Genomic DNA, 26,538 nt, shown 5'->3' on the forward strand with positions numbered 1-26,538 from the left:
CATTTTATATAGAATTATGCACAGTATATAGGAATAAATCTGTCAGTGTTTCAAAAACATGTTAAAAAACATTGATTCTTAAACTAAAATCACGAGTGATATTAACCGTAAATATGACAAACAAATGAACAAACTACTATATATTGTAAAGTAACATGTTGATTTTACTTGTTAATACTAAATACATTTCGTAAATACTATACATGGGTATGTTAAATTAAATGTAAAACAGCCATAGCCACCCATTTAAACTTACCTTGACATCTTGATAACTGTAATAGGCCTAGTTAAACTTATTTTATGGAAAATTAAGTATTCTTCATCCTTTATTCCAGATTTTAACTCGCAATAACACGTTATTTGGTTTACAATTTGATAAATCTATTGTTTTACAAATTTTTGTTACACTTTGAATAAAATTAGGTAACATTGGTCCAGCAGACTGCAAATGATGTCGTTTCATTAGCGAATTTCCCATATAGGGAATAAGCTATTACCGCAGTACTCATGGTAAGACCTGGACCCGGGACCAATTTACTTTTTCATTTTGAGGTCCCTAGAGGCCAATAACACCATCCGTTCAAATTCATATAATATATTGAACAAACGTGTAAACCTATATTTATTCAAACGAGTTCGCGAACCAGCATGATCGGACTATGGGAACGGGGGTTTATGGAGGGTTTTATGGGGCGAAAATAGGGTTTTCCCATTTTGGACCCTAGAACACAAAATTTCTTTCCAAATCATTTTGTAGAGCTTAAAAAACAAATAATTTTGTATCTTTAAGAGTTATTGAGCACCTAATGGTTACGGAGAAAATTCCAAAACATTGTAAATTTAAAATTACTATGCTATTCTTACGAATAATAAGTCAACTGTTGTAGTTTGCTTGTTTATGAACATATTGTGATCGAATTTGGAAAATACATTCATTTTTTACTAAACTATTGACATTTTACAAAAAACCTTTATACTGTACACTCCCTGTTGCAGCAAACCTAAGTACTCGTTAAACTAATTCCATTTAAATAGGGAATACATGTGATATTTTTAAGGAGGCATTTCAGTGTAAATCCTATCAGGATAATGGAAATTCGCTTAGTCTGCAGGTTTGCTGTGGCGGGGGTATTATAGTAAGATGTTTAAAAGGAACTACCGTATTACCATTGACTGTTCGATTACTTAGCTTAAATATTAGCAGATGATGATTTTCCACAATCACATATTGGTCGAACTCACCCAACACAAACATACCCAATGTCAGTCTTGGATACTAAAGGTCCGCGGCCCACATCCAGTCAGACATCTACAGTGTACCTCCCTCCACAGCTGCACAGCCGCTGTTGTGTCATAGTCCACACCGCAGGTTCTGTCACCTCCATCTCCAGTAGTTCGACATGTCTCCATTGCCTCTGGTCGTCATGCTGTTGCTCCTCGGAGGAGTCGCCCCCGTGAGGATCATGTCAGGAACCACCGCGGAACTCTACGACTATGACGAACCCCTATCGCGGTCCGTGGAATCCGACCGGGGTTCCGTGGAGTCCACTGAAAAGGACGAGGAAGGCAACGATATACCTCCGGAGCCGAAGCACCATGGGTACCACATGATGCCTAAGCTGGCAAAAGATGCTGTTGGTAAGTAGTTGCAAGAATGTAGCTATTGTCCTATTGTACTCACGGCTAAATTAAATAAATAGCTATTCGAAGAGAGAGATGGGCTAACAAGAGGCTGCTCCGTCTACACCTGTTAATAACATTTCAATTTTTATGAGTGCTTGAACATTAATTTTAGCGAATTTCCGATATAGGGAATAAGCTATTACCATAGTACTCATGGTAAGACCTGGACCCAGGACCAATTTACTTTTTCGTTTTGAGGTCCCTAGAGGCCAAAAACACCATTCGTTCAAATTCATATATGTGTGTCCGTTAGCGCGATAACTCGAGCTAATATTATCCGATTTTGATGAAATTTGGTACAAACCTACATTTATTCAAACGAGTTCGCGAACCAGCATGGTGGGAACTCACGACCAATTTTATGGGGAGTTTTATGGGGTAAAAATTGGTTTTCCCCATTTTTGACCCTAAAAACAAAAAGAGCAAATTCTTTTCAAACCATATTGTAGAACTTAAAAAAACCAAATAATTGAGTATATTGAAGCTGCGCCTAACGGTTACAGAGAAAATTCCAAAATATTGAAAAATTTAAAATTCCCATGTTATTCTTATGGAAAACTAGCAACAGTGCCCGTTGTAGTTAAATACAACGGCCTCTAGTAAAATAATGGTTATGAAATCCATACACCACTTTACTCACTAATATTAATGGTACAGATAAAGCACATAATATTAGAATCACACACTTAACATAAGGAACACACTTTAAACACAAATGAAAATTGTTAACAACAACAATTAATCAAAGAAAAATCAATTAGATAACAATAAGCTGTTGAATTATTAACATGTCTCGTATGATTAGATTATGCATACTGGTAAACCAATTATTGTCATCTATAAAAATTATTGGTTTTTCTTTTCCGAGTCGGGTTAGCTCTTCTACCAGACCGATTTTAATAATTTTGGCCTTAAACTAAAGGTATGGACGTACGGTACCACAGATTTGCCATCAAGCATCGGCATTCATTTTGACGTATATTTTGAGTTGAGAACAAACTGCCTATCTTACATTTCTTATGAGAGTTAATTTTTTTTTTTGTTTTAGTTCGTTTAGCTCTTCTACCCGCCTGATTTTCATAATTTTGGTTTTAAAATAAAGCTATGCAAGCACATATTTGTCATCAAGCATCATCATCAGTTTATCTAATATATTACTCGACAAAAGAATTTAAATTTAATTTGATTTTTTTTCACTTCAATTAAAGATGTATTCCAGCAGTTCTAATTACATTACCCTATATGTTTTGGTCTAAAAACCTTAGAGAAATACCAGCTTTCATTTGATTTATTGATTATTAAGATCAGACGTACCTAAAGCACACAGCTAAATCACGAACAACACAAATTGTTCAAAAAATGGAGTTATTTATGATCGATTTATAGTCAAACGATCTTGCTTGCAACCTCAACAGTAACTGTCGACTATGACGGGTTTCACCTAGTAAATCTTTAAAAAATCAAACTTTTATAATTATTTGAAAATCTACACAAATTAGTCTTTCCAATGACCTTTTAATTAATAAAATCGGTTCAGTAGAACTGTAGATTTAGTTTTACAAAGTTTAACAACAAGATCTTTAATTCAGTATTTTCTCACCACTATGAATTGGGAGGTTGCTTAACGTTTTTGCAAATAACTTTGAAACGGTGAGGAAATCGACCAAAGTGGAAGGTAATATTTTGAAAGAGAATAAAATATCCTACAAATTACTACTGTATTATGTATTTCTTGAAAATACTCAATAAAGGCAGCCTAAAGTTGGCTACAAATATAAACTTTGAAATATAACCTTGGAAAAATGAGTTTTAAATGTATTATTGTTTATTTTTATTTTTCACCTCAAATGTCTAATAAAATCCAAATTTCATAAATATTTGCAAATCTACACAAATTAGACTTTCCAACGACCCATTAAGTAACAAAATCAGTCCGGCAGAAGTCTAGATTTAGTTGTACAAAGTTTAACGAAATTATATTTAATTCAGTATTTTCTCACCACTATAAATTTGGAGATCACTTAGCTTATTGCCAATAACTTTTAAATGGAGGAAAAATCTACTAAAGTGGATGTGATATTCTGAAAGAGAATAAAATTTACTACAAATAACTACTATACATTTCTTGTTAATACTTAATAAAGGCAGCCAAAAGCTGGCTACAAATAGAATCTTAAAAACAGAAACTTGAAAAAGGCAGTTTTTAATGTATTTTTGTTATTTTTACTTTTTCACCATAAAAATTTAATAAAATCACAATTTTATAATTATTTGCATACCTACATGAGTTAGGCTTTCCAATGGCCCATTAATTAACAAAATCGGTCCAGTAGAAGTCTAGATTTAGTTGTACAAAGTTTAACAAAAATATCCCAAATTCAATATTTTCTCATTACTATAAATTGAAATGAAATGAAATGAAATGAAAATCCTTCTTTATTGAGGCGAACTTAGGACCTCATGGTCCTTTCTTACAGTTAACCTCTAAATAATAATAGTAATAACAATAATACATGATATGAACAAAAGTAAAATACACATTTCGTAACATAATTAATAATAAACAACATAACATACATTTCTTTTCCTAGCATACAGTCACACACACATACACTCTTTGCAGAAGCTAAGCCTAACGCACGCCATCCCGCCACGCCACTACCATCCAGTTGAGATAATATTCTTTCAGTGTCGGCTTCAGTCGGGATCGGTTTTCTATGGATTTAATGGCATCGGGTATAGAGTTCCATAGGCGGCATGCTGTGACTACAAATGATTTATTATAAATAGTTGTTCTGTGACGAGGAATGCGCAACGTAGACGAGCCAGAGCGAGTATCCCTTGCACCTCTTTCATTCAAAAATTCAAAACTCTTTGCATAAATTCGGAGATTGCTTAGATTTTTTGCAAATAACTTTGAAACGGTGAGGAAATCGACCAAAGTGGAAGGTGATATTCTGAAAGAGAATAAAGTTTCCTACAAATTGATACCATGTACTTCTTGGAAATACTCAAAAAATGCAGCCAAAAGTCGCACCCAAATAAAAAGTGTGAAAACACCGTTTACAATGTATTTCTTATGGGAAACATGTTTTTTTTTTAATTTTTACCCATAAATCATAACAAAAACAAACTTTCATAATTATTTGCAAATCTACACGACTTAAGCTTTCCAACAACCCATTAATTAATAAAATCAGTCCAGTAGAACTCTAGATTTAGTTGTACAAAGTTTTTTAAAACTGAATTATACATAGAATCAGTACTAAGGTATGTGAATTCACAATTTTTAAGTGGATCAGTAGTTTTGAAATAATGGAAAGATGAATAGTATACCCATTTTTTACAGTAATACTGAATACAAAGTAATGATTTCAGTTGTTATAAAGCCATTTGGTGTGGAAATGCCTACACGACAATAATAACCAGTTGGGCAATGCAATCGGTTTATCGTTAACCATTTGTTGGAAGTCACGATTTTAGAAAAGAGGTTTATCATATTCGACTCATCATTGAGCAATGTTAAACCTCTTTTTCGCTGTGAAATATCTATTTACTGAAGAAAATAGAGCTTACGTAACCTAAAACGTCCCTGTAAACACCTAAATAAGTAAATCAATAATGTTTAATTTCCTATAATGTGCATTGTGCACATTTAACTGTTAACTACTGAGCCGTCTTTCAGAGTTTATAAGAAAATGTTAAAACATATATTGCCAACAGGTGTTGCCCACAAAAGTCATAAAAATGTCTTTGGTGCTGTAAATATATGCTTACGACTTCTAATGGAAAACCAAATTACTGTTGAAAACATCCATGCATAAAAAAAAACTAGTGTTCTTTGGATTTTAGTAATAGTTTTTTTAAAAACATGATGTTTACTCCGGTGAAAACGCTGCTTTAAGAATGGTACTGCTTACTTATTTTGATAAGAGTTCCAACGTTTTCCATAGAAATTTGATGTTGTCAAGACAAAAACACTGAACTTCATAATTAATTATATTTAAGCACTACAGATTAAATACAACGTGACAAATCAATTTCACTAAGAGGCCATAACAATAAAATAAAGATGAAGTAATCATTTTTTAAAGCGTTGACAACATTATCAAGCATTAAACATGTGTTTTGTCGACCCGTAAAAGTACAGTATATTTAGGTGTTTAACGTGGTCCACAAGGATGGCAAATCTATAAGCGAGTGCCGTATGTTTGATCATTGAAACGGTAATAAACCTATCATCCATATTATGTGTGTCACTGTGTTGGATATTAGCATTGACGTATTAATAGTCAAAGATAGGCCTAGTGAAGTTTGGCTGCGCTGATATTGTCTAGATGTTTATCTTTAATTTTAGAATAGATTTACTGTTTGAACTTCATATCTGGGTATTGTATATGAGAACAAGCAATTACTTATAAATTATTCGTTTTATTTGGTTAAATTAGTTTTAAAGTTGGTTAACTAACAACAGTCAACAACAATAACAAAATAAACTCTACACATCTCGGGCCGTGGCCAGACAAATGGTCAATATTGTCTACCGATGGTAGTTTAATTTCCCTCCATAGTTCCTCCTCGGACTGCATACATGAGCTGATGGCAATGGCAGACGTGCTGTGTAGCATGTAGCCTATTGTACATTGTGACATAACACACTACAGAGTGACTTAGCATAATGACAAAGCTCAATAACCTCTCATCATTGAAGAGCGAAAGTCTAACTATCTGAACAGTTTATGGTTTATGGGAATGGGACTATCGGTACAATGGCTACTGTGTTTGTCAAGTCATGAGATAACTTGTGTAGACTTCCTTGTAGGCCTAACTTCTCACTGGTATGCCTGACATTATGGGCCAATAGAGTGGTTGAGGGACAAAAAATATACACAGTACAACGCACGAAACATGCTCTATCTACCATCCCACGATTACTGCAAGTAGACCATTATCCTATAATTTAAAACCTAAAGCCTGCTAAAGCCTTGCTAATTTAGTCCGTTTCACATTTTTATAATCTTACTAGCTGGCCCGACAGACGTCGTCCTGTCCTAATGTGGTTTTATGTCAAATGCTCGTTCATTTTCAAGATGAGCTCGTTCGCATCGCTCAATCACGTCCTGGGGCCCATTTCATAATAAACTACAAGTTACAAGTTACAACTTGTCACTTGTAATTTCCATTAGATTTGCATTGGGCGATCAGCTGATTTACTAATAATATTAGTTTGTACTTTATTATGAAATGGGCCCCTGGTGGAAGTTCGAATGCTACGCTAGGTTGGAGCTCGTTCGCTGCGCTAACTCGCCTCCAGTTGAAGTTCGTTCGCTACGCTCACTCACCTTTTGGTTGCAAATTAGCTGTTGTCATAAATAAAAAATAATAATAATGCTTCACCCTGTTGGTAAACCTATTAAAATTTTAATGCTATTGAACATCATAGAATCAAATTCTTTAGTTGAACCAGCTGTTAAGATTCTTTAATTCCATTTAAATATGAGTACTCATACGGTTAACATGGGAAACTCTACAGCCACTGGGGCGGAGCCCTTTTGACGGATCTGCACCAAACTTCACACAAACTATCCTTGAATAATGCTTAATAATACCTGAAAGTTTCATTACAATCTGTCGAGCGGTTTCGGAGTCCATAAAGGACAAACAAACATACATTCGATTTTATATACAGTATATAGATAATGCCTGAAAGTTTCATTACAATCTGTCGAGCGGTTTCTGAGTCCATAACCAAACAAACAAACATACATACAAACAAACATACTTTGGATTATATATATATATATAGAATAAGAATAAGAATATTTATTTATTTCCAAAATTACAAATTACAAAAATTACAATCGTGGCTTAAAACAATGTACAAAAAGGAAAAAATCCCCAATAAAGACTGTACATCTGCGTGTGGGGAGAGTCTTCTTTGTCGCTCACCACTTCACGGACAAGATAACAAAATAAACAAATAATTATTTAAATGAAAAGAAGTAATTTTTTTGCCAAATCCGTTGGCAAAAAAGACTAAATTGAACATAAACAAATTATTGAAATGAGTTGAACAGGTCTATCTATATTTATAAAAGAGGACGTTTGTATATATACAGGGTGTTTCACGGGAACCCTGACAAACTTCAGGAAATGGTTCCTGGGGTCAAAACTGGTAAAAAATGTCATATAAGCATATGTCCTACACTCACTCGTTGTCTAGTTATACGTAAAAATATGTTTTTTTAGGTTTTCAGTGTATCTGTTGAACATTTTGACCTCTAGATTGCAAAATTGACAAGATATGTTGATAAAACTTCCATGGATGGATAGAATATTAAATTTCAAATGTTAAATGGGCAAAAGATTTTGGTTATGACTGATAAAAATAAGTTTGTGAATTTTTGTATACTTTTTATAGGGAATTTTTTTGGTCAAAATCTAAAATATTGTAAAATACCAAAAATTAATTAAATTAAGCAAAATAAACAATATTGTATATTTAGCTAATTTTTAAACATATCCTAATAAAAGTTGGTATATGGGTTCTCCTAGTTGAGAAGTATCTCATAATGGCATAAAACTTCATTCTTTTTCATTTTTAATGATAGAAAACAAGCATACCCACTTTTCTATGTTAACCTTATGGAGAAAAAATAAAATATGATAGCTCACATTTTCCTGAACACATATTATTAACACTTGGTGTATCCCTTCTTTTAGTTGAGTACTACTTGATTATGGCCTAAAATATCCGCTAGATAAACGTTACAAGGGTTAAGTATGAATGGATAACTACTAAAATAAAAACAAATATTTATCTAGTTATTTCGGACCAAGTATTCGTTTTCAAAAGATTTTTTTACCACAGTCAATATTTCTGGACAAAGTAGTAATGGCATATCTTTAAAACTTAATATTCTATCTAATCACAAACACTCTTTTGAAATATTATTTCAATTTTAGGTCAAAACGTCCATTAGACAAACAAAAAGATAGAAAAAACTTTTTTTCCTAAAGGATGGGAATAAGTAGGCTTCGTGTAACAGAAATGTAAAACTAGAGATTTTAGGCCATAATCATGTAGTACTCAAATAAAAGAATGGATGTACCAAGTTCATCCCGAATAAGATGTGTTCAGAAATATGCGAGCTATAGTATTTTATTTTCCCCCATAAGGTTAACATAGGAAAAAAGTATGCTTGTTTTTTATCATGAAACATGAAAAAGAAGGACATTTTAGGTCATTATGCAATACTTCTCAACTAGGAGAACCCATATACCAACTTTTATTATTAGGATGTGTTTAAAAATAAGCTAAATATACAATTTTGTTTATTTCGCTTCATTTTATTAATTTCTGCTAATTTACAGCACTTTAAAATATTTGATGCCAAATTTCACGAAAACCGTTAACTTAACGAAAAAATTGCTGGGGACAAAATGTTTAGTAAATTTTATTTAGTTTTCAATGATACCTTATTTGTTTAGAGCGGATAAATAATAACAGAGAAATGCCTTCTTTTCCATATGCATGACCAATTTTCTCCATTTAAACAATGCTAATACTCCTTTTACGTTGTTTTTATTTATTTCCCAACGGTTTACACCAGTTTAAACACCAGTTGTTTTTGTTTAGCATTGTTTAAATGGAGAAAAGTGGTCATGCATTTGGGAAAGAAAGCATTTAGTCGAGTAAATATAGGCACTTGAGATAGAACAAATTCCAACAAATGGTTTTTCGACGGTAGTAATAGGTGTAGAAAGTACCAGGAAAAAGTCTACCAAAATCGGACAACCGGAAGTCGGGGTTTTCCAAGATGGCCGCCGTAAGGCCCTCAAATCGACAAGATGGCTGAAAATTCGTCGATTCATAGTTCAGGATTGGCCGATTTCCACGAAAATTGGCAAACACATGTAGAACTATATTTCCAACCTTAAATATGAAAACTAGGCAGACAAAGTAACCCAAAGATGAATTTTCAGGGTATTATGTGCTAAAAAATAAGATTTTTTACCTCAAATATATGTTTTTCTAATATTTTGTACAAAGTTTGTTATAATTTCAAATTTATTTTTTCACCATTAGATTCAACACAAAAAACCTAACAATTTAGTATATTGAATCTTTGTTATGCTTCAATTTGTTACAGAGATATTGAAAGTAATAACTTTAGTAGGGGCCTATGTTTTCTTGCCGAGATAACTCAATGTAAATCTTATGGAGAATAAGCATAAATATTAATATTATTTTTCATTAAACCTATATAGATAAGACTTTTTGTTCTGCTTCATATTATCTGTTTAAATTTTTTTTTTTTATTCCTTTTTTGGCAGTTACCATTGCAGCAAACCTACCTACGTATTCGGATCGTCAGTTTTAATCATAAGACTCTTTATGATCTCTCTTTCTCTTTCTTTTTAAAGAGAATAAGCAAGAAAAAAGATATTTAAAAACTCATTTTGGCAATGGAATGGGCGTGAAAATCTAGTTTAAAATAATGTGTCACAACATTGAAAAAATTATTTATATCCAATATGGCCGATCCAAGACGACGGCCAAAAACACGTTCCCTATTGAAATGACACTGTCATTACATTTAAAAAAATATTTATATCCAATAGGGGGATCCAAAATGACGGCCGAAAACACGTTCCCTATCGAAATGAAGAAATTACCACCCAATAAATATCGGTGGTGGTCTGAAGTCAATATCAATGAAAATGCATGTGGATTTTTTTTTCCAATGTTGAGAAAATATTAAAACAGATAATATGAAGCAGATCAAAAAGTCGTATCCATATAGGTTTAATGAAAAATAATATTAATATTTATGCTTATTCTCCATAAGATTAACATTGAGTTATCTCGGCAAGAAAACATAGGCCCCTACTAAAGTTATTACTTTCAATATCTCTGTAACAAATTGAAGCAGAACAAAGATTCAATATACTAAATTGTTAGGTTTTTTGTGTTGAATCTAATGGTGAAAAAATAAATTTGAAATTATAACAAAATTTGTACAAAATATTAGAAAAACATATATTTAGGTAAAAAATCTTATTTTTTAGCACATAATACCCTGAAAATTCATCTTTGGGTTACTTTGTCTGCCTAGTTTTCATATTTAAGGTTGGAAATATAGTTCTACATGTGTTTGCCAATTTTCGTGGAAATCGGCCAATCCTGAACTATGAATCGACGAATTTTCAGCCATCTTGTCGATTTGAGGGCCTCACGGCGGCCATCTTGGAAAAACCCGACTTCCGGTTGTCCGATTTTGGTAGACTTTTTTCCTGGTACTTTCTACACCTATTACTATCAAAAACCGTCGAAAACCATTTGTTGGAATTTGTTCTATCTTAGAGGCTTTTTTGGGCTAAATCGGTTCGTCTAATTTCTCTGTTATTATTTATCCGTTCTTAACAAATAAGGTATCATTTAAAACTACATAAAATTTACTAAATATTTTGTCTCAAGCAACGGTTTTCGTGAAATTTGGCATCAAATATATAAGTGCCGCCATTTTGAAACGGTTAATGATTTTTTAGTATAATTTTAAACAAAGATAAGTCTTAATAAGATAAACAGCTTTGCAAAATATCAACGCTGTATTCCAAAACGTTTAGGAGTTAATGATGTTTTTGTAAAACACACATAAATACCGACAGTCGGTAAACTAGGCACCAGAGACCCATGTTCCTATGGTGAAATGTGTTTGTCTTGACCTAAGCAATATACGCTATATACATGTGTCCACATGAGTTACGGGACACCCTGTATAGATATTTATTTGAAGTTATGCACTCTGAAACCGCTCAACGGATTGTAGTGAAACTTTCAGGCATTATTAAGCATTATTCAAGGATGGTTTGTGTGAAGTTTGGTGCAGATTCGTCAAAAGGGCTCCGCCCCTGTGGTGGTGGAGTTTCCCATGTTAACCTTATGAGTACTTATATATAAATGGAATTAAAGAATCTTAACAGCTGGTTCCACTAAACAATTTGATTCTGTGATGTTCAATAGCATTAAACAGTTAATAGGTTTACTAACAGGGTGCAGCACTATTATTTTTAGCGAATTTCCCATATAGGGAATAAGCTATTACCGTAGTACTCATGGTAAGACCTGGACGCGGGACCGATTTTTTTTTCGTTTTGAGGTCCCTAGAGGCCAAAAACACCATCCGTTCAAATTAATAAATATATATATTTATATATATATATGTGTGTGTGTGTGTGTGTGTCCGTTAGCGCGATAACTCGAGCAAAATTGATCCGATTTTGATGAAATTTGGTACAAACGTGTAAACCTACATTTATTCGAACGAGTTCACGATCCAGCATAATAAGACCATGGGAACAGGGGTTTATGGGGGGTTTTATGGCGTGAAAATGGGTTTTTCCCTTTTTTGACCCTAAAAACAAAAAAAATGTTAAATTGATTTCTAAACCGTTTTGTAGAGCTTAAAAAAAGAAATAATTTAGTATATTGAAGCGCTCTTGTATGCCTAACTGTCACGGAGAGAATAAAAAAATAGTGTAATTTAAAATTCCCATGTTATACTTATAATATGGAGAAAATGAAAATTGTTGTACTTTACTTGTTTATGGATATATATTGATAACATTATGCAAATTTATTTATTTCATCCTATACTATTGACGTATGGTCAAAAAACACTTTTTACCTTCCCCGTAGCAGCAAACCTAAGCACTCGTTAAATTTTATGTTATTTAAATAGGGAATAAATAACCTATGTCTTATTTATGGAAATATTTTAGTAAATATAATCAGACAAGTTGAAATTCACTTAGTCTGCAGGTTTGCTGCGGTGGGGGTATTTACATTTATGACAACAGCTAATTTGCAATCAAAAGGTGAGTGAGCGTAGCGAACAAACTTCAACCTGGAGGCGAGTTAGCGTAGCGAACGAGCTGAACCTGAAGGCAAGTGAGCGCAGCGAACGAGCTCCAACCTAAAGGCGAGTAAGCTTAGCAAACAACTTCAACCAGGACGTGATTGAGCGAGTGAACAAGCTCATCTTGAAAATGAACGAGCATTTGACATAAAACCACATTATGACAGGACGACGTCTGTCGGGCCAGCTAGTAATGTAATAAAGTAAGAATACTTGAATGAGGGTGCCAGTACTGAAGTAGTTTGGGATTGTTAGCCTAATTTAGTTTTAGAATTGTTATCGACTTTCATTATGTCCCGTACTGGGATCTGATGAGCTCTTCGGCAGCATCATCGCTCAGTCCGAGAAGCCAACGCCCGATCTTTCTGCTGAAAACCGTGACACTGTCTCCCTCCCATTCTCTTATCTGTATGGGGAGATTAGTGCGTATAATGTGGGCTAGATAATGAGGGGTAAGAAGCTGTGTTTTATCGTTCAATTTGGGAACGGAGATGCCTATGTGTGTTCTGGATCTAGTGTCATAAGAATGTAGCGAATCGGAGAAAATTTTGATTTATTTTTATTTTTGAAAAGGTTATAATTGTTTTTTAAGAATAGTTTCCTGGTACTACGGTAATAGCTTATGCCCTATATAGTAAATTCGCTAATAACCTGGTAAAATGACGTTTTCACATATGCCCCAACAGTTCAATGAAACAACTTGTTTTAATCAATAGCATTGTTACACTTAATGAACAATCATACCATAAAGAAACTAAAATACAAGATAGCATTTCGGTACCTAGAACATTTCAGCTCGTTTAACCACTTTCTCGTTGAGAAAAACTGCCAACATCCGACTTATTTGGGGGGGGGGGTGGGATCGTCTACCTTAATGTCCAAAGTCAATGATTATAGGTAAACATGAATTGCTTAAGTGAACCAAATGTATAATTGTGTCTACAGTAATTGTATAACCAGGTTCACAGCCATTATTTCTTTCGCGGCGTGGCAGGAGTTGCGTCATTTTCCGCGGGAACCGAGTTTTATGAAGCGGAAACAAGCATTGTCGTAAACGGAAACCGAACACTCCAGTAGTGCCAACTGCCAACAAGAAATACTTATCAGCTCATAAGCAGGCACTATATACCTTGTGAGTGATATTAGATTAGTTTGCTTGCGTTAATACACAAGGAAATGGACGGATGTATAATAGTTTACTGAGATATTGTTTACTTTAAGAATATACCGCAAATATTTATAAGATAACAACCATGATTTTACTTTGAGAAAAGTGAATTATTTTACTTTCTACGAGTATGTGTTCAGCATGGTTGTATAAACAAATTAATTATAAACGAGATTGGATGGCTATTGAGTCAGAAATGTTTATGTTGTTATGGACGAAAGTTTTTAATACTTGGTCTGAATGAATATTGTAAGATTATTATGATTTCATAATAACCCCACCACAGCAAACCTGTAGACTTAATTTCCAACTGCCCGATTATATCTACACTATTATGAAATTGGGGTGGTGTCTCTCTGGGCTGACATGACTAAAATACTAAACCGATACAGACACAATTAAGCACAAAGATGGTTCACATATAGAGGAATGTCATAGGCCTATTCACATCCCTGAGTTCCTCTCGTTCTACGCCCCTTGGATGTCCAAAGATTTGAGATGAGTTTTTCAAAAGTAAATATAAATTATTTGTCCTCGTGTAAGCTTGAGAAAACTCACAATGTTTACCTTTACGTTGACATTTCAATGTAGGCATAAACAATCAAAACTGCAAAAATGCTCAATTAATTCACAAATACAGACAGCGAGACAGCTGGTGCAATCGTGTCTTACAGTAACCCTAAGTCCAAATCCCACAGAGTAATGAAGTTAAATACTTGGGCATGGCCCTTGACAGAAGACTTCATTGGAAAAAACAATATTTGGAATAAGAGACTTTCTTGTATATTTATTACACGCAATCTGCCACACTGAATAATCTCGAATATGGACAGTCAATCCACCGTAGCAAAGTTTAAGTACACTAACTGAGAGTTGAATAAACAAAACTGAACACAACCTTCAACAAATTTTGTCTGATGATGACTAGCACCCGACGATGGAGTTATCTCCTGTTTCACCATATAGTGCTAAATTAACAGGATTGCGAAGACTGTAAAAGTAGCCTTTATATATTTATTACACACAATCTCCCACACTGAATAATCTTTAATCAAGAGACTTTCGTTAAATTTAAAATTTAGAAATCTTTCTTGGCTATTAAATAGAAATTCAAAATTAACAGCAGAAAATATTGCTATAATACAAAACTATTCTGAAACCAGTGTGGACGGACGGCATTCAACTGTGGGGAACGTCAAGCATTTCTAACATAAATATAATCCGAAGATTTCAATCAAAAATGTTTAGTTTTGTCCCGCAAGCCCCTTGGTATGTCAATAATAAAATTCTTCACGTGGACAGTGGAATTCCAATGATTGAAGAAGAAGTAACAAAATTTAGTGTGAAATACCTAAAAAAACCTGATAATCATCCTAATCACCTCGCATTAAACCTCTTGGAATGTTTTAGACCTCAGCTCACGCTTTGTTTAAATAATTTCATTATCGTTATTTTTGTCAATAAGTCAATAAATCAATAAGTCATTTATTGGGCCAAACTGACAATACTTGCATTAGCCAAGTTAAAACAAGAAAAAATAAATTTAGTACATCTTAATAACAAAAATCCCTTACTGAAAAAACTATAGAGGGTTAGTAAAAAGTCTGGAGACCCCCTGTTAATTTTTTAACGGACCATACTAGTAAAACTAAACTCGGAACACCTTTATGGCATGCTATGAAGTAATTTTTTGGCATAACCGCTCCTTGGTGTGCATTCCCAAAATGGGGGATTTAGGGGAAAACTCAAAAACTTCAAATAGTAAGATTAGTGAAGGTCCTCGTAAAAGAAAACCAAAAACGCATACTAGAGGTCTCTATCTCAATCCAGTAAAAAATGGCAGCCAATTGAAATTCTCGGAAGTTAAATTTAACTTACAGCTTTCTAAGTCTGGAGACCCCATGTAAATTTTGTAACGGCTCATACTAGGAAAACTAAACTCTACACACCTTTATTGCATGTTATGAAGTACGCTTTGAGCCTAATTGCTATTTGGTTCCTAAACCCAAAATGGGGGATTTTGGGGGAAACTCAAAAAATTCAAACGGTAAGACCCATCGAGTGACCCTTCATTTTGAAGGTCGTAATAAAATAAAACTGACAACGCAAACTAGAGGTATCTATCTCAATCTATTAAAAAATGGCAGCTCATTAAAATCTTTAGAAATCAGAATTTGCAATTTTATATTCAATTGGCTTCCATACTTTACTGTGTCAAGATAGAGACCTCTAGATTGCATTGTTAGTTTTCTTTTATTACGAACTTCAAAATGAGGGGTCACTCGAAGGGGCTTAACATTTAAAATTTTTGAGTTCCCCCCAAAATCCCCCATTATGGGTTTGGGAACCAAGAAGGAATAAGGCTGCCATTTTTTACTGGATTGAGATAGAGACCTCTAGTTTGCGTTTTTGGTTTTCTTTTACGAGGACCTTCAAAATGAGGGGTCACTCGATGGGTCTTACAGTTAGAAATTTTTGAGTTTCCCCCGAAATCTCCCATTTTGGGGATGTACACCAAGTGGCGGTTATGCCAAAAAAGTACTTCATAACATGCCATAAAGGTGTGTAGAGTTTATTTTTCCTAGTTTGAGCCGTTACAAAATATACAGGGGGTCTCCAGACTTGGAAAGCTGTAAGTTAAATTGAACTTCTGAGAATTTCAATCGGCTGCCATTTTTCACTGGATTGATATAGAGACCTCTAGTTTGCGTTTTTGGTTTTCTTTAACGAGGACTTTAAAAATGAGGGGTCACTCGATGGGTCTTACAGTTAGAAATTTTTGAGTTTCCCCCAAAATCCCCCATTTTGGGGATGTACACCAAGTGGAGGTTGTGCTCAAAAAGTACTTCATAACATGCCATAAAGGTTTGCCGAGTTTTGTTTTTCTAGTATGGTCCGTTAAAAAATTAACAGGGGGTCTCCAGACTTTTTACTAACTCTGTATAACTAAATAACTAGGTGGCGTTCGCAGAGGCATCCACAAAATTGAGCGGATACATCAAGGGTTCATATTATATTGTTTTCGTCATACTGCAGTAAAAACAGTCGTTTTTAATGCATGCGTTGCGGGTCTAAAGTAGCATTTTTACTCTTTAGGGAGTAAAAATCGTTTTTAGCCTCTATAGAGTAAAAATCTGCTGTTGTCAACTCAGTTGTAAATTTCTATTGTAAACGATTTCATGTATCGAAATATGTATCGATTCGTGCTTGGTAATCATTTCAACCTACATTCTACAGTCTCTTCCCATAGCATTTTAGCATTGCAGATACATTAATCCATTCCCACACTCAACACTGCCCACCTTTACTACTTCCTTCACCACCCCCTGTCGTGGACCTGTTTCCCTCTCTTCCCATAGCATTTTAGGATTGCAGATACATTAATGTAATTGCCAAAGACAGTTCCCACACTCTGCACTGCAAGCCTTACTACTTCCTTCCCCATTTCCTACGTCATAGACCTGTTTCCTTGACTTCTCATAGCATTTAAGTATTAGATACATTTATCTGACTGCCCAAACGGTTCCCGCACTCTGCACTGCCAGCCTTTACTACTTCCTTCACCACTTCTTATGTCGTGGGGCCTGTTTCCTTCCCTTTTAATAGCATTTTAGGATTAAAGATACATTAATCTAACTGCCACAGACGGTTCTCACACTATTCTCAAACTTTACTAGTTCCTAAGCCACTTCCTACATCTTGGGCCTGTTTTCATCATTTTCCATAGCATTTTAGTATTTTAGATACGTTAATCTAACTGCCACAAACATTCCCCGCACTCTGCACTTCTAGCCTTTACTACTTCTTTCACCATTTTCTATGTTGTGGGGATGCTTCCATCCCTTCTCATAGCATTTCAGCATTGCAGATACATTAATCTAACTGCTACAAACGGTTTACAGTTCCCACACTCCACACTGCTCATTTTACTATCTCCTTCACCTCTTCTTACGTTGCGGACCTGTCTCCCTCTCTTCCCATAGAATTTTTAGATTGTAGATACCTTAATATAATCGTCATAAACAGTTCCCACACTCCGGACAGCACGCCTTGACTACCTCCTTCACCACTTCCTACGTCTTGGACCTGTTTCCCTCCCTTCCCATAGCATTTTAGGATTGCAGATCCCTTAATCTAATTGCCATAAACAGTTCCCACACTCCGCCGGACTGCTTGCATTTACTACTTCCTTCACCACTTCCTATGTCACGGACCTGTTCCTCCCTTCCCATAGCATTTTAGGATTGCAGATACGGTACATTAATCTAATTGTCATAAAAAGTTCCCATATTCCGGACTGCTTGCCTATACTACTTCCTTCACCACTTCCTACGTCACGGACCTATTTACCTCCCTTCCCTTAGCATTATTGGATTGCAAATACCTTAATCTATTGGTCATAAACAGATCCCACACTCCGAACATCTCGCCTTTACTACTTCCTTCACCACTTCCTACGTCACGGACCTGTTTCCCTCCCTTTCCAGAGGTGACCAAGGCGATAGATCCCTGAACACCTCTAGCGGGCTTGAACCCAGCACCCGATCTACTTCATTTGCCCGTCCAGCCCAACATCACTGCCAGGCCATCAGGGTTTCCCAAAAGGAGGCAGGAATAGAAGTGGGTCCCACCCGGATGAACCTATCCACCAAAGGTGGCGACACCCTTTGCTCAATTGAAGTTCCAGGGAGAACTCCCCACACTCTAGATAACCATACCTTCCGGTCTCAGAGACAGGGATTGGCTGATGGAGTGCGCCCAGCCGTTACCCTCACACTGCGGAAAGTTACGCTCCCCTAGAGTGTCCCCGTGAGCTTACAGGTACTTGCCCGATTTCACCCCCAGGAAAGGCTACTTCCAAAGTCGAGGATATGCCACACAGAATGCTGGTCGCATAGAACAAGCAGGCCGAAGCCCAAAGAACCATAGTCACAGGTAGATGGGAGATTGATGGCGCACTTCCACCTCTCCGAGAGCTAAACACCCAACCAACCTGGATGGAAGAATGTCACTGGAGGCTCCCCCTAAGGGGCTGGCGCTTACCATACATTAATGAACAGAAGGAAGAGGATCGGCCCCAGGACGGACCCCTGTGGCACACCCCTCTTCACTACAGCCTCAGAAGAGACATGGTTCCGTAGATGGCGTGTGTTATCAACTGCAGGTATGATTACAGTCTGCCTTTTACCTTCAAGATAGGACGAAAACCAGTCGAGAGCTGTGCCTCTAATGCCCATGTCATTCATTTTGCTAAGGAGAAGTCTATGGTTTACGAGGTCAAAGGCCTTACTGAAATCAAAAAACATCCCAGCTACTGCTAGTTTAGAATCCATATCTTTTACAATTCCGTTTATGAGACTGAGAATTGCGCTTGTAGTCGATTTGTTTTTAACAAACCCGTGCTGACTTTTAAATAGTATGCTGTGTTTCTCAAGGAATATCCACAATCTACTCAGCACTGCCTTCTCAAAAACTTTGGAGAAGGTCGAGACTAGGCTTATAGGGCGGTAGTTGTTGCAGCACATTCTATCACCATTCTTAAATATACAGTAGAACCTCTTTAATCCGAACCCCAGTAATCCGAACGTCCACTAATCCGAACGCCTCGTTGCTGTACTCTATACACAGAACAGTAGTTCTTCATTGGATACTGTATTTATTGGTATACACACCGTAATTGTTTCTATTGTAATGTACCGTACTGTTTATTCTCTATGTCTACTACTGTATTAAATAAACACTGTATTTTACTTTATAAAGCATTTTTCACTTTTCCCTAGCAATTGTTATGTAAAATCAACAATATGCTCTGTAATCCGAACTGTTCAATAGTCCAAACTACCCCCGGTCCCAATTAGTTCGGATTAAAGAGGTTCTACTGTAGGTCTTATTAGTGATGCCTTAAGGTTGATAGGAAATCTTCCCTCAACAAAGGAAGTGTTTATCAAGTGGCATAGAGGTTTTGTAACTACATCTGATATATATTTGAGCAAATTCGGGGATATTTCGTCAATTCCAGCAGACTTTTTATTTTTTAATCCGTTAATTATACTTTTAATTTCTTCCTCGATAACGGGACTCAGAAAAAATGAGGAATTTATTTGTTTTTTTTTATTTGAACTGAAAGAGGGAGTGTTTCTTTTTTTCAAACAAGCATGCTTTCCCACTTCAACAAAATGCTTATTGAAGGCCTCACATACCTCCTCTGGTTTGACCACCACATTACCGTTGTTGTTTTTAAGAGAAATGCCTTCCTGTTCCCTTTTCTGTTTTGATCTAATATAATTTATTACCTTTCAAGTTCCTACTGTTTTATTGCCCGACTTTTCAATTGTATTTAGTACTGATTGTGCTTTAATATCTCTTATCAAGTTTCTGTATCGGAGTTTCAGTCTCAAATAGTACTGTCTCATCAGGAAATGATCAGAGTGTAAGTCTTTTGTCTTTTCGTAATACTGGAAACACTGTTCTTTCAGATGAAGCAGTTCTGGAGAAAGTTTAATTCGTTTCTTGGGTTTATTCTTAATTATCTATATATTTAATACGCTAGGCATATTTTTGTCATAATTGTTTTAGAGCGGTGGTGCTACCGATCACCATGTCCAAGGTGTCGTTAGAAAGGTCTTAGCATGTAGTTTTGCCATCAAACAAATGCACAAGAGTACATCCCAGACAGCACACTTTATCCCAGGGACATCCCATAGTAGTCCCATATGTCCTGAGAATGTCTCGGGATATGTGCGCTATCCTCAGGATATCCCGCAAAATCCCGGGACGAGTACGAAATCCACAGGATATCCTACAATATACCGTAATGTCCCGGGATTTGTAAGTTAACCTCAGGATATCTTGTAAAGTCCCGGGATATGTACGAATGCCATAGGATATCCCAGAATGTCCCATGACATCCCGGGACATGTACAAAATCCACTGGATATCCTGTAATGTCCCGTAATGTCCCGGTAACAAACTGAAGAAAAAAAATACTACCACTGATGAAATGTACAGTATATCTAAATTTAAATGTTCAACAAGGCCAATATATAATAATTTGTTTTTTTCACTAGTGCTTACAGAAACTTGGTTTCCATCTTCAGGCTGTGTTTACACTAGTACAAAAAGTAAATATTTACTTAATAAATTAATTTTAAACAAAGTTAAAACAGATGATTTAAAGGATATTGGAAAAATAAAAAATAATATTAGAAAAATTAATCTTTTGAATTTTGGATATGTTACAGTGTTATTCTTGATGTAATTATTTTCAGTAATTCCGAATTTATAATTGGGCCGTCTTCATTATTTAACAAATAATTTTGGTCTGTTTTTTTTTCTAAAAATAAGATTCCCACGCATTAAGATGTTGAGGTTTTATAATTTATTTTAAAAGTTTAAGGTTTCCCAGATTGAAAATATGTCTTGTTAATACTATGGCTAGCAAGGGTTGACTTTACTTTACTGACATATTACTACCACTGAGTTCAGGAAAACTAGAGTTCTATCATAGTTGTGTGGAATGTGAATTTAATTCTAACTTTAAATTAATAAAACAACAAAAAACTAATTTTAATCATATAACAATCAATTATTACAGTGCTAATCTAATGGTGATTAAATAATCTACATTCAAATACCAGTATCCTCTCCAACTACCAGAAAAACAATTCAACTACTTGAGGCCTAAACAGATTAACGGAATCATATATAGCCTATACTGTAGTATCAAAAATATTTTAAGTATTGCCACCATTGCAACTGTCGGCTACTCTTTAACCACTTGAAAACACCCATAATCAACAAGCGCAGATAGCTCAGGAGGTAAGGTAAGAGGCTCACAAGGCGAAGGTACCAAGTTCGAAACCCGTCTGGGCCAAAAACTTTTTTCTCGTTTTTTTCTTCAAAATTTGTGTTTATTAACTATTTAATCAATTTACTAAACTTATAATTAAGCTTTTCATACTAAATCTATATTATTTTGTGTTTTTTATGTTCAGGCCCAGACCACACTTTATCCCAGGGACATCCCATAGTAGTCCCATATGTCCTGAGAATGTCCTGAGGACTACCCTGGGATGACCTCGGATGTCCCACGGATATGCGTGTGAGCTTATCCGTAGGACATCCCCGGGCGGGGACATTAGGCATTCCTGTGGATATCCTGTGATATCCCAAGTTGACCATAGGACCACTATGGGATATCTTGCATATCCTGTCGCAATATCCGTGGGATGTCCTGAGGAGAAAGTGTGCTGTCTGGGATTGGCACGGGCAGGACTGGAAGTAAAATGAATCAGTTCAGGTTATGACGGACCGACGTGGTCTCTGGATTGTCGTCTGTTTTGTGCGTTTTCAACAGCTGATATTGGACTATTGTTGTAGTGACTGAGATGAGTGTTGAAAATATAATGGGATTCATAATTAATTGAGTGTTTTCACTCAAAAACTGTGTGCTGTCCCTAGTTTTATTTATTTATATACCGGTATTCGGTATTCCAAACTCTTTCAAAGTATTTAACAAATTTCTTTTCACGCAGTAATGTAGAATTTCGAGACCATCATTTATATCCAGCATAAAAATTGGTTATTATTGTCAATAGTTTTGAATGGAAAACTCTAGTTATTTGTACAACTAGTGAGAAAAATGAGCAATTGACTCACTCGAGAGAAATCCTTACTCACGAGCCGTAGGCGAGTGAGGAATGGTTTCTCGAGTGAGGCAATTGTACTTTGAACTCGAGTTGCACATTATACTTTTCCTACAGTTACCATAAAACAAATAAATTTGTGAAGAAACATAACCTATTTTTACACAGAAGTGAACTTTTAATATAACATTTAATGTGAAGTGACAAATACAACAGTACAACAGCTGACCAGCTGATTTACAGCCAGTGCTGCCAACGTATTTCGCGCGCATACGACGTTGCCTGCATGTTAAGCGCTCACTATTTCGTGCCTTCACGTTGCAAATCTGGAGTGAGACAAAGTAATTAGAGTGAGACAATGTTAACATTGTCTCACTGATGAGCGAATTGGCCACTTTGCTTTCTCAAATCAGTGAGAGAACATGTACATTGTTAGGTAACTGTAGGAAAAATTATGAATCCCATTATATTTTCAACACTCTCCTCTGTCACTACAATTAGTCCTAACATAACATCTGTTGAAAACGCAGACGACAATCCAGAGACCACGTCGGTCTGTCATAACCTGATTCAGTAGTTTACTTCCAGTCCTGCCCGCAGCAATGTCCTCGCATGAATTGATAGGCCTATCTGTAATCGTTTCGTGTTTTGTGTTAAATGTTTGTAACATATTCTGACGACACCTCCAGAAGTCGATCCTTTTGTAAGTCTGACGATGGTGTATGTTACATATGGAAGTCTAAATATGTTAAACAACCGCCAAAACATATGTAGCAAGTAAAATACGACACTACTTTACATATATTATTAAGGATTGTCTGACAAGATGCGTTTCTACCACTATTAGTCATAAAAGGCAATCCTGGGGCTAGCAAAATGAATTATAAGATTACTTCGTCACAAAAACCTTTTGTGCTAGTGGCAATTAAGGTATTTTGTGTATTTTGCCCGGCGATTTTTGTAGAAGGCAGCCTGGGAGTGGCGAGCAACAAGTCTGCCCTATTTCGTGACTCTCTGCCTATCATTTTGAAACCAGATACTTTTTGTCAAAGTATTATTAATGCTCTTAAAGCTGTTTGAATTCTTAAGCCCTGTAAAAATTAACGCCACCTAATATATATTGTACAGTTACAATACTGTGTTGGAGTAGAGTAATTCACAGAGTATATTGAGCACATGTTGGCTGACAATACAGTTTCTGAATTGTAAATTGAAAAACTTCTAATTTGTCCGTTAGTTAGATATAATGATGTATTGTTAAATGACTTTTCCTATTAAACATTTAATATTGATTATCAGCAGGTTTGTTTTTCTTTACCTCAAGTTTACTAAATACTTGAAATGAGGTAAAGAGGAAATTGCCAGATACATTGGCAGGTGGAGGGTAGGTTTAAATAGACGGCAGCATAAATTGGGGGGAACTACTCCTTTGGCTTGGGGGGGGGGGGGGGTTGCGCCTCTGGGTTTGGGGGGGATGGGCACCTCTGCCACCAGATGCAGGGGCTTGAGGGAATGATGGACTCATAGAAGTGGGAGTGCGAGGAGCTTGAGGATTCAGTAAATCAAGTACGAGGATTGTTAAGACACCTTTACCCCAAAAATTCAGGTGCAGTCCATGACGGGTGAATGAAGACCTAGGAATTGAATTCAAGGGTAGAAATAATGACACATGATTATATTTAGAGGAGGTGACTTTGAGATTAGTATTGATTTCATTGACAACAGTATTCAATGAGGGATTGTCATATCATATCTCAACGGAAGGCCGACTAAGACTACCCTCTTTGTAGAGACTTCTTTAAGCGTGTTGTCAAGATCTGTATGAGGTCCATTTTTGTCTTCAATATTTTTAAGTTACGTGGCACTAACGTTTTATTAATTGTTATCATATTTGCTAAATGTTCAAAAAGCTGAACAGATTGTAAATAAAATTAATTTTGATAAAAAAATGTGCTAGGTTTATTTATTCTAAAATTTTGTCATTAATTATGGTAATGTACTTTAAGGTACCGGTACTTTATAACTTTAATTTTAGCCCATTTTAACATTATGCATTTACATACTAAGACCATAATCTCAAAATAGTGCTAGATAAACATAAGTATACACCACCAGTCATTGTCGACCTATTTTCAATTGGTTATGATGGATGTAATTTTTTGGCCGCCATCTTGGATTTGCCATTTTGAAATGTGATCAATTATTTTGAATATGAAGGGGGTGTTGTGACCCATCATTTCGTATTACTTTTTTAAGCTGGACTCAATTCCACGATCCGTTTTTCATTTTTATTTTGAAATATTGACATTTTTAACACAGAAATTCCAATATTTCATAAAGTTGCCAATATTGCGGCATTGAGTTTAGCTTAAAAAAAATTCGAAATGATGGGTTACAACCCTCTTTGTATTTTTTATGACATTTCAAAATGACGGATCCAAGATGGCGGCCGAAAAAAATAAATCCCTCATAACCAAGTTGAAATAGGTTGACAATGACTGGTAGTGTATACTTATCTTTATCTAGCACTATTTTAAGATTATGGTCTTAGTTTGTAAATGCACGATGTTAAAATGGGCTAAAAATAAAGTTATAAAAAGCCCTCATAACTTTGGAATGGATCAAGATTTTTTTAAACCGTTTGTGGCATTGTAATCAGGGTAAAAATATAGTTTGAAATAATGGGTAACAACCCCCACCTTTACATGTGAAAAAAATATTTTACATCCAATATGGCGAATCGAAGATGGCGGCCGGAAATGACCACCTTGTCAAAATTAAGTACTTACTACCCAACAATGTTTGGAAGTGCTCTGGGATTGATATTTGAAAAAATGTAGAAAAAAGTTTGGGGGGGGGGACAATTAAAACTCACCCTGTATATAAAATTTAATCGGTCCTGAGTCTTACCGTGCCACCTATGGTAATAGCTACTTCCCAATAGGGAAATTCGCAAAAAATATATTCATGAATTTGAACGGATAGGGTTTTTGGCCTCTAGGTACCTCAAAACGAAAAAGTAAATCAGTCCCGGGTCCAGGTCTTACCATGAGCACTACGGTAATAGCTTATTCCCTATATGGAAAATTCGCTAAAAACAGGACAGACACACAAAAAGTCAAGTAGTCTAATTTGGGTCCGATTTTCATGAAATTTTGCATGATTGTGTAGAGCTTAATTAACATGATTTTGCGAACCAGCAAGGTTGGGCTATTAAAAAGAACGATGTAATGGGATTTAAACTTTTTTTTAATATATCTTTTTAATTTTTACCCCCATAAAACAGAAATGCCACATTTTCATAACAAACCCCTAAACAATTTAGTATGTTGAATTATTTTTGTATGATTATAGAGAAAATGCCAAAGAACTGTACATAAATAAAAGATGCCATAGCTTACAATAAGTAATCACATCAGTTTGATTTGACAAAAATGTTGGCGTGTTCGACAAAAATCTGTAATTTATATCAGGCCATTCTGTTGGACACTTAATTTAACTACGGCCATTTTGATTAAAACACTGATAATCCCTTTGATACGGGGATGTATTATTTAGTACCATCAACAGCCAAAGATAATACACACCTAGGTTGCGTTACTCCTTCAAATGTAATGATACTGTTAATGAAAAAGCAAAACACCCGAATTTCCATATTCAAATAAGAAAGACTGCACAGTTTCATGTTCCGCAGACAAGCACATCGACACCTGGCACCCAGGGATGAAGCAGAACATTTGGGAGTTGAGTGGACTGTTTGAGGGTGACATCATGGAGCCTCATGACGAGGTACAGGGAAGGAGCAGACCCAGAGGTAGAGTGCCAGTCATGGCCGAGCGCAATGGAGTCATTGACGACAGTCTGCGCTGGCCTGGGGGGGAGGTGCCCTACTACATCAGCAGTGACTTTGGTAAGTGTGGGGATGAGATATATTTCTATGAGTGTATTTAATAAGAATGATAATCTAGACTAGTAGCAATTTTTTGTGATTTAAATGCTTTTGGGCTCCTAAGCAATTAGCAAATAGCTGGATTGTGTAATGCAAAAGCCACACCTTACTTTCAGAACATTATCAGCTTTGATCTAATCCAGTGTATGAGGACAACTATGGATAGCGCCA

The 26,538-nt window shown here is 35.6% G+C and overlaps 1 protein-coding gene across 1 annotated transcript in view; it reads left to right on the forward strand.

Moving 5' to 3' along the window:
* Positions 1 to 1,315: 1,315 nt before the first annotated feature.
* Positions 1,316 to 26,538, forward strand: part of LOC128983582 (zinc metalloproteinase nas-13-like) — a 34,810-nt gene continuing 9,587 nt past the window's right edge. Inside the window, exons 1-2 of the mRNA XM_054402916.1 lie at positions 1,316 to 1,638; positions 26,113 to 26,328. Of these exons, the coding sequence (XP_054258891.1) occupies positions 1,401 to 1,638; positions 26,113 to 26,328 (454 nt within the window). The 5' untranslated portion in view covers positions 1,316 to 1,400. The remainder of the gene's footprint in view (positions 1,639 to 26,112; positions 26,329 to 26,538) is intronic.

Source organism: Macrosteles quadrilineatus, unplaced genomic scaffold (genome assembly GCF_028750875.1).
Source record: "Macrosteles quadrilineatus isolate MER2022 unplaced genomic scaffold, UCM_ALF_1.0 Scaffold_1__1_contigs__length_201487025, whole genome shotgun sequence".
In the NCBI taxonomy this organism is placed as follows: domain Eukaryota; kingdom Metazoa; phylum Arthropoda; class Insecta; order Hemiptera; family Cicadellidae; genus Macrosteles; species Macrosteles quadrilineatus.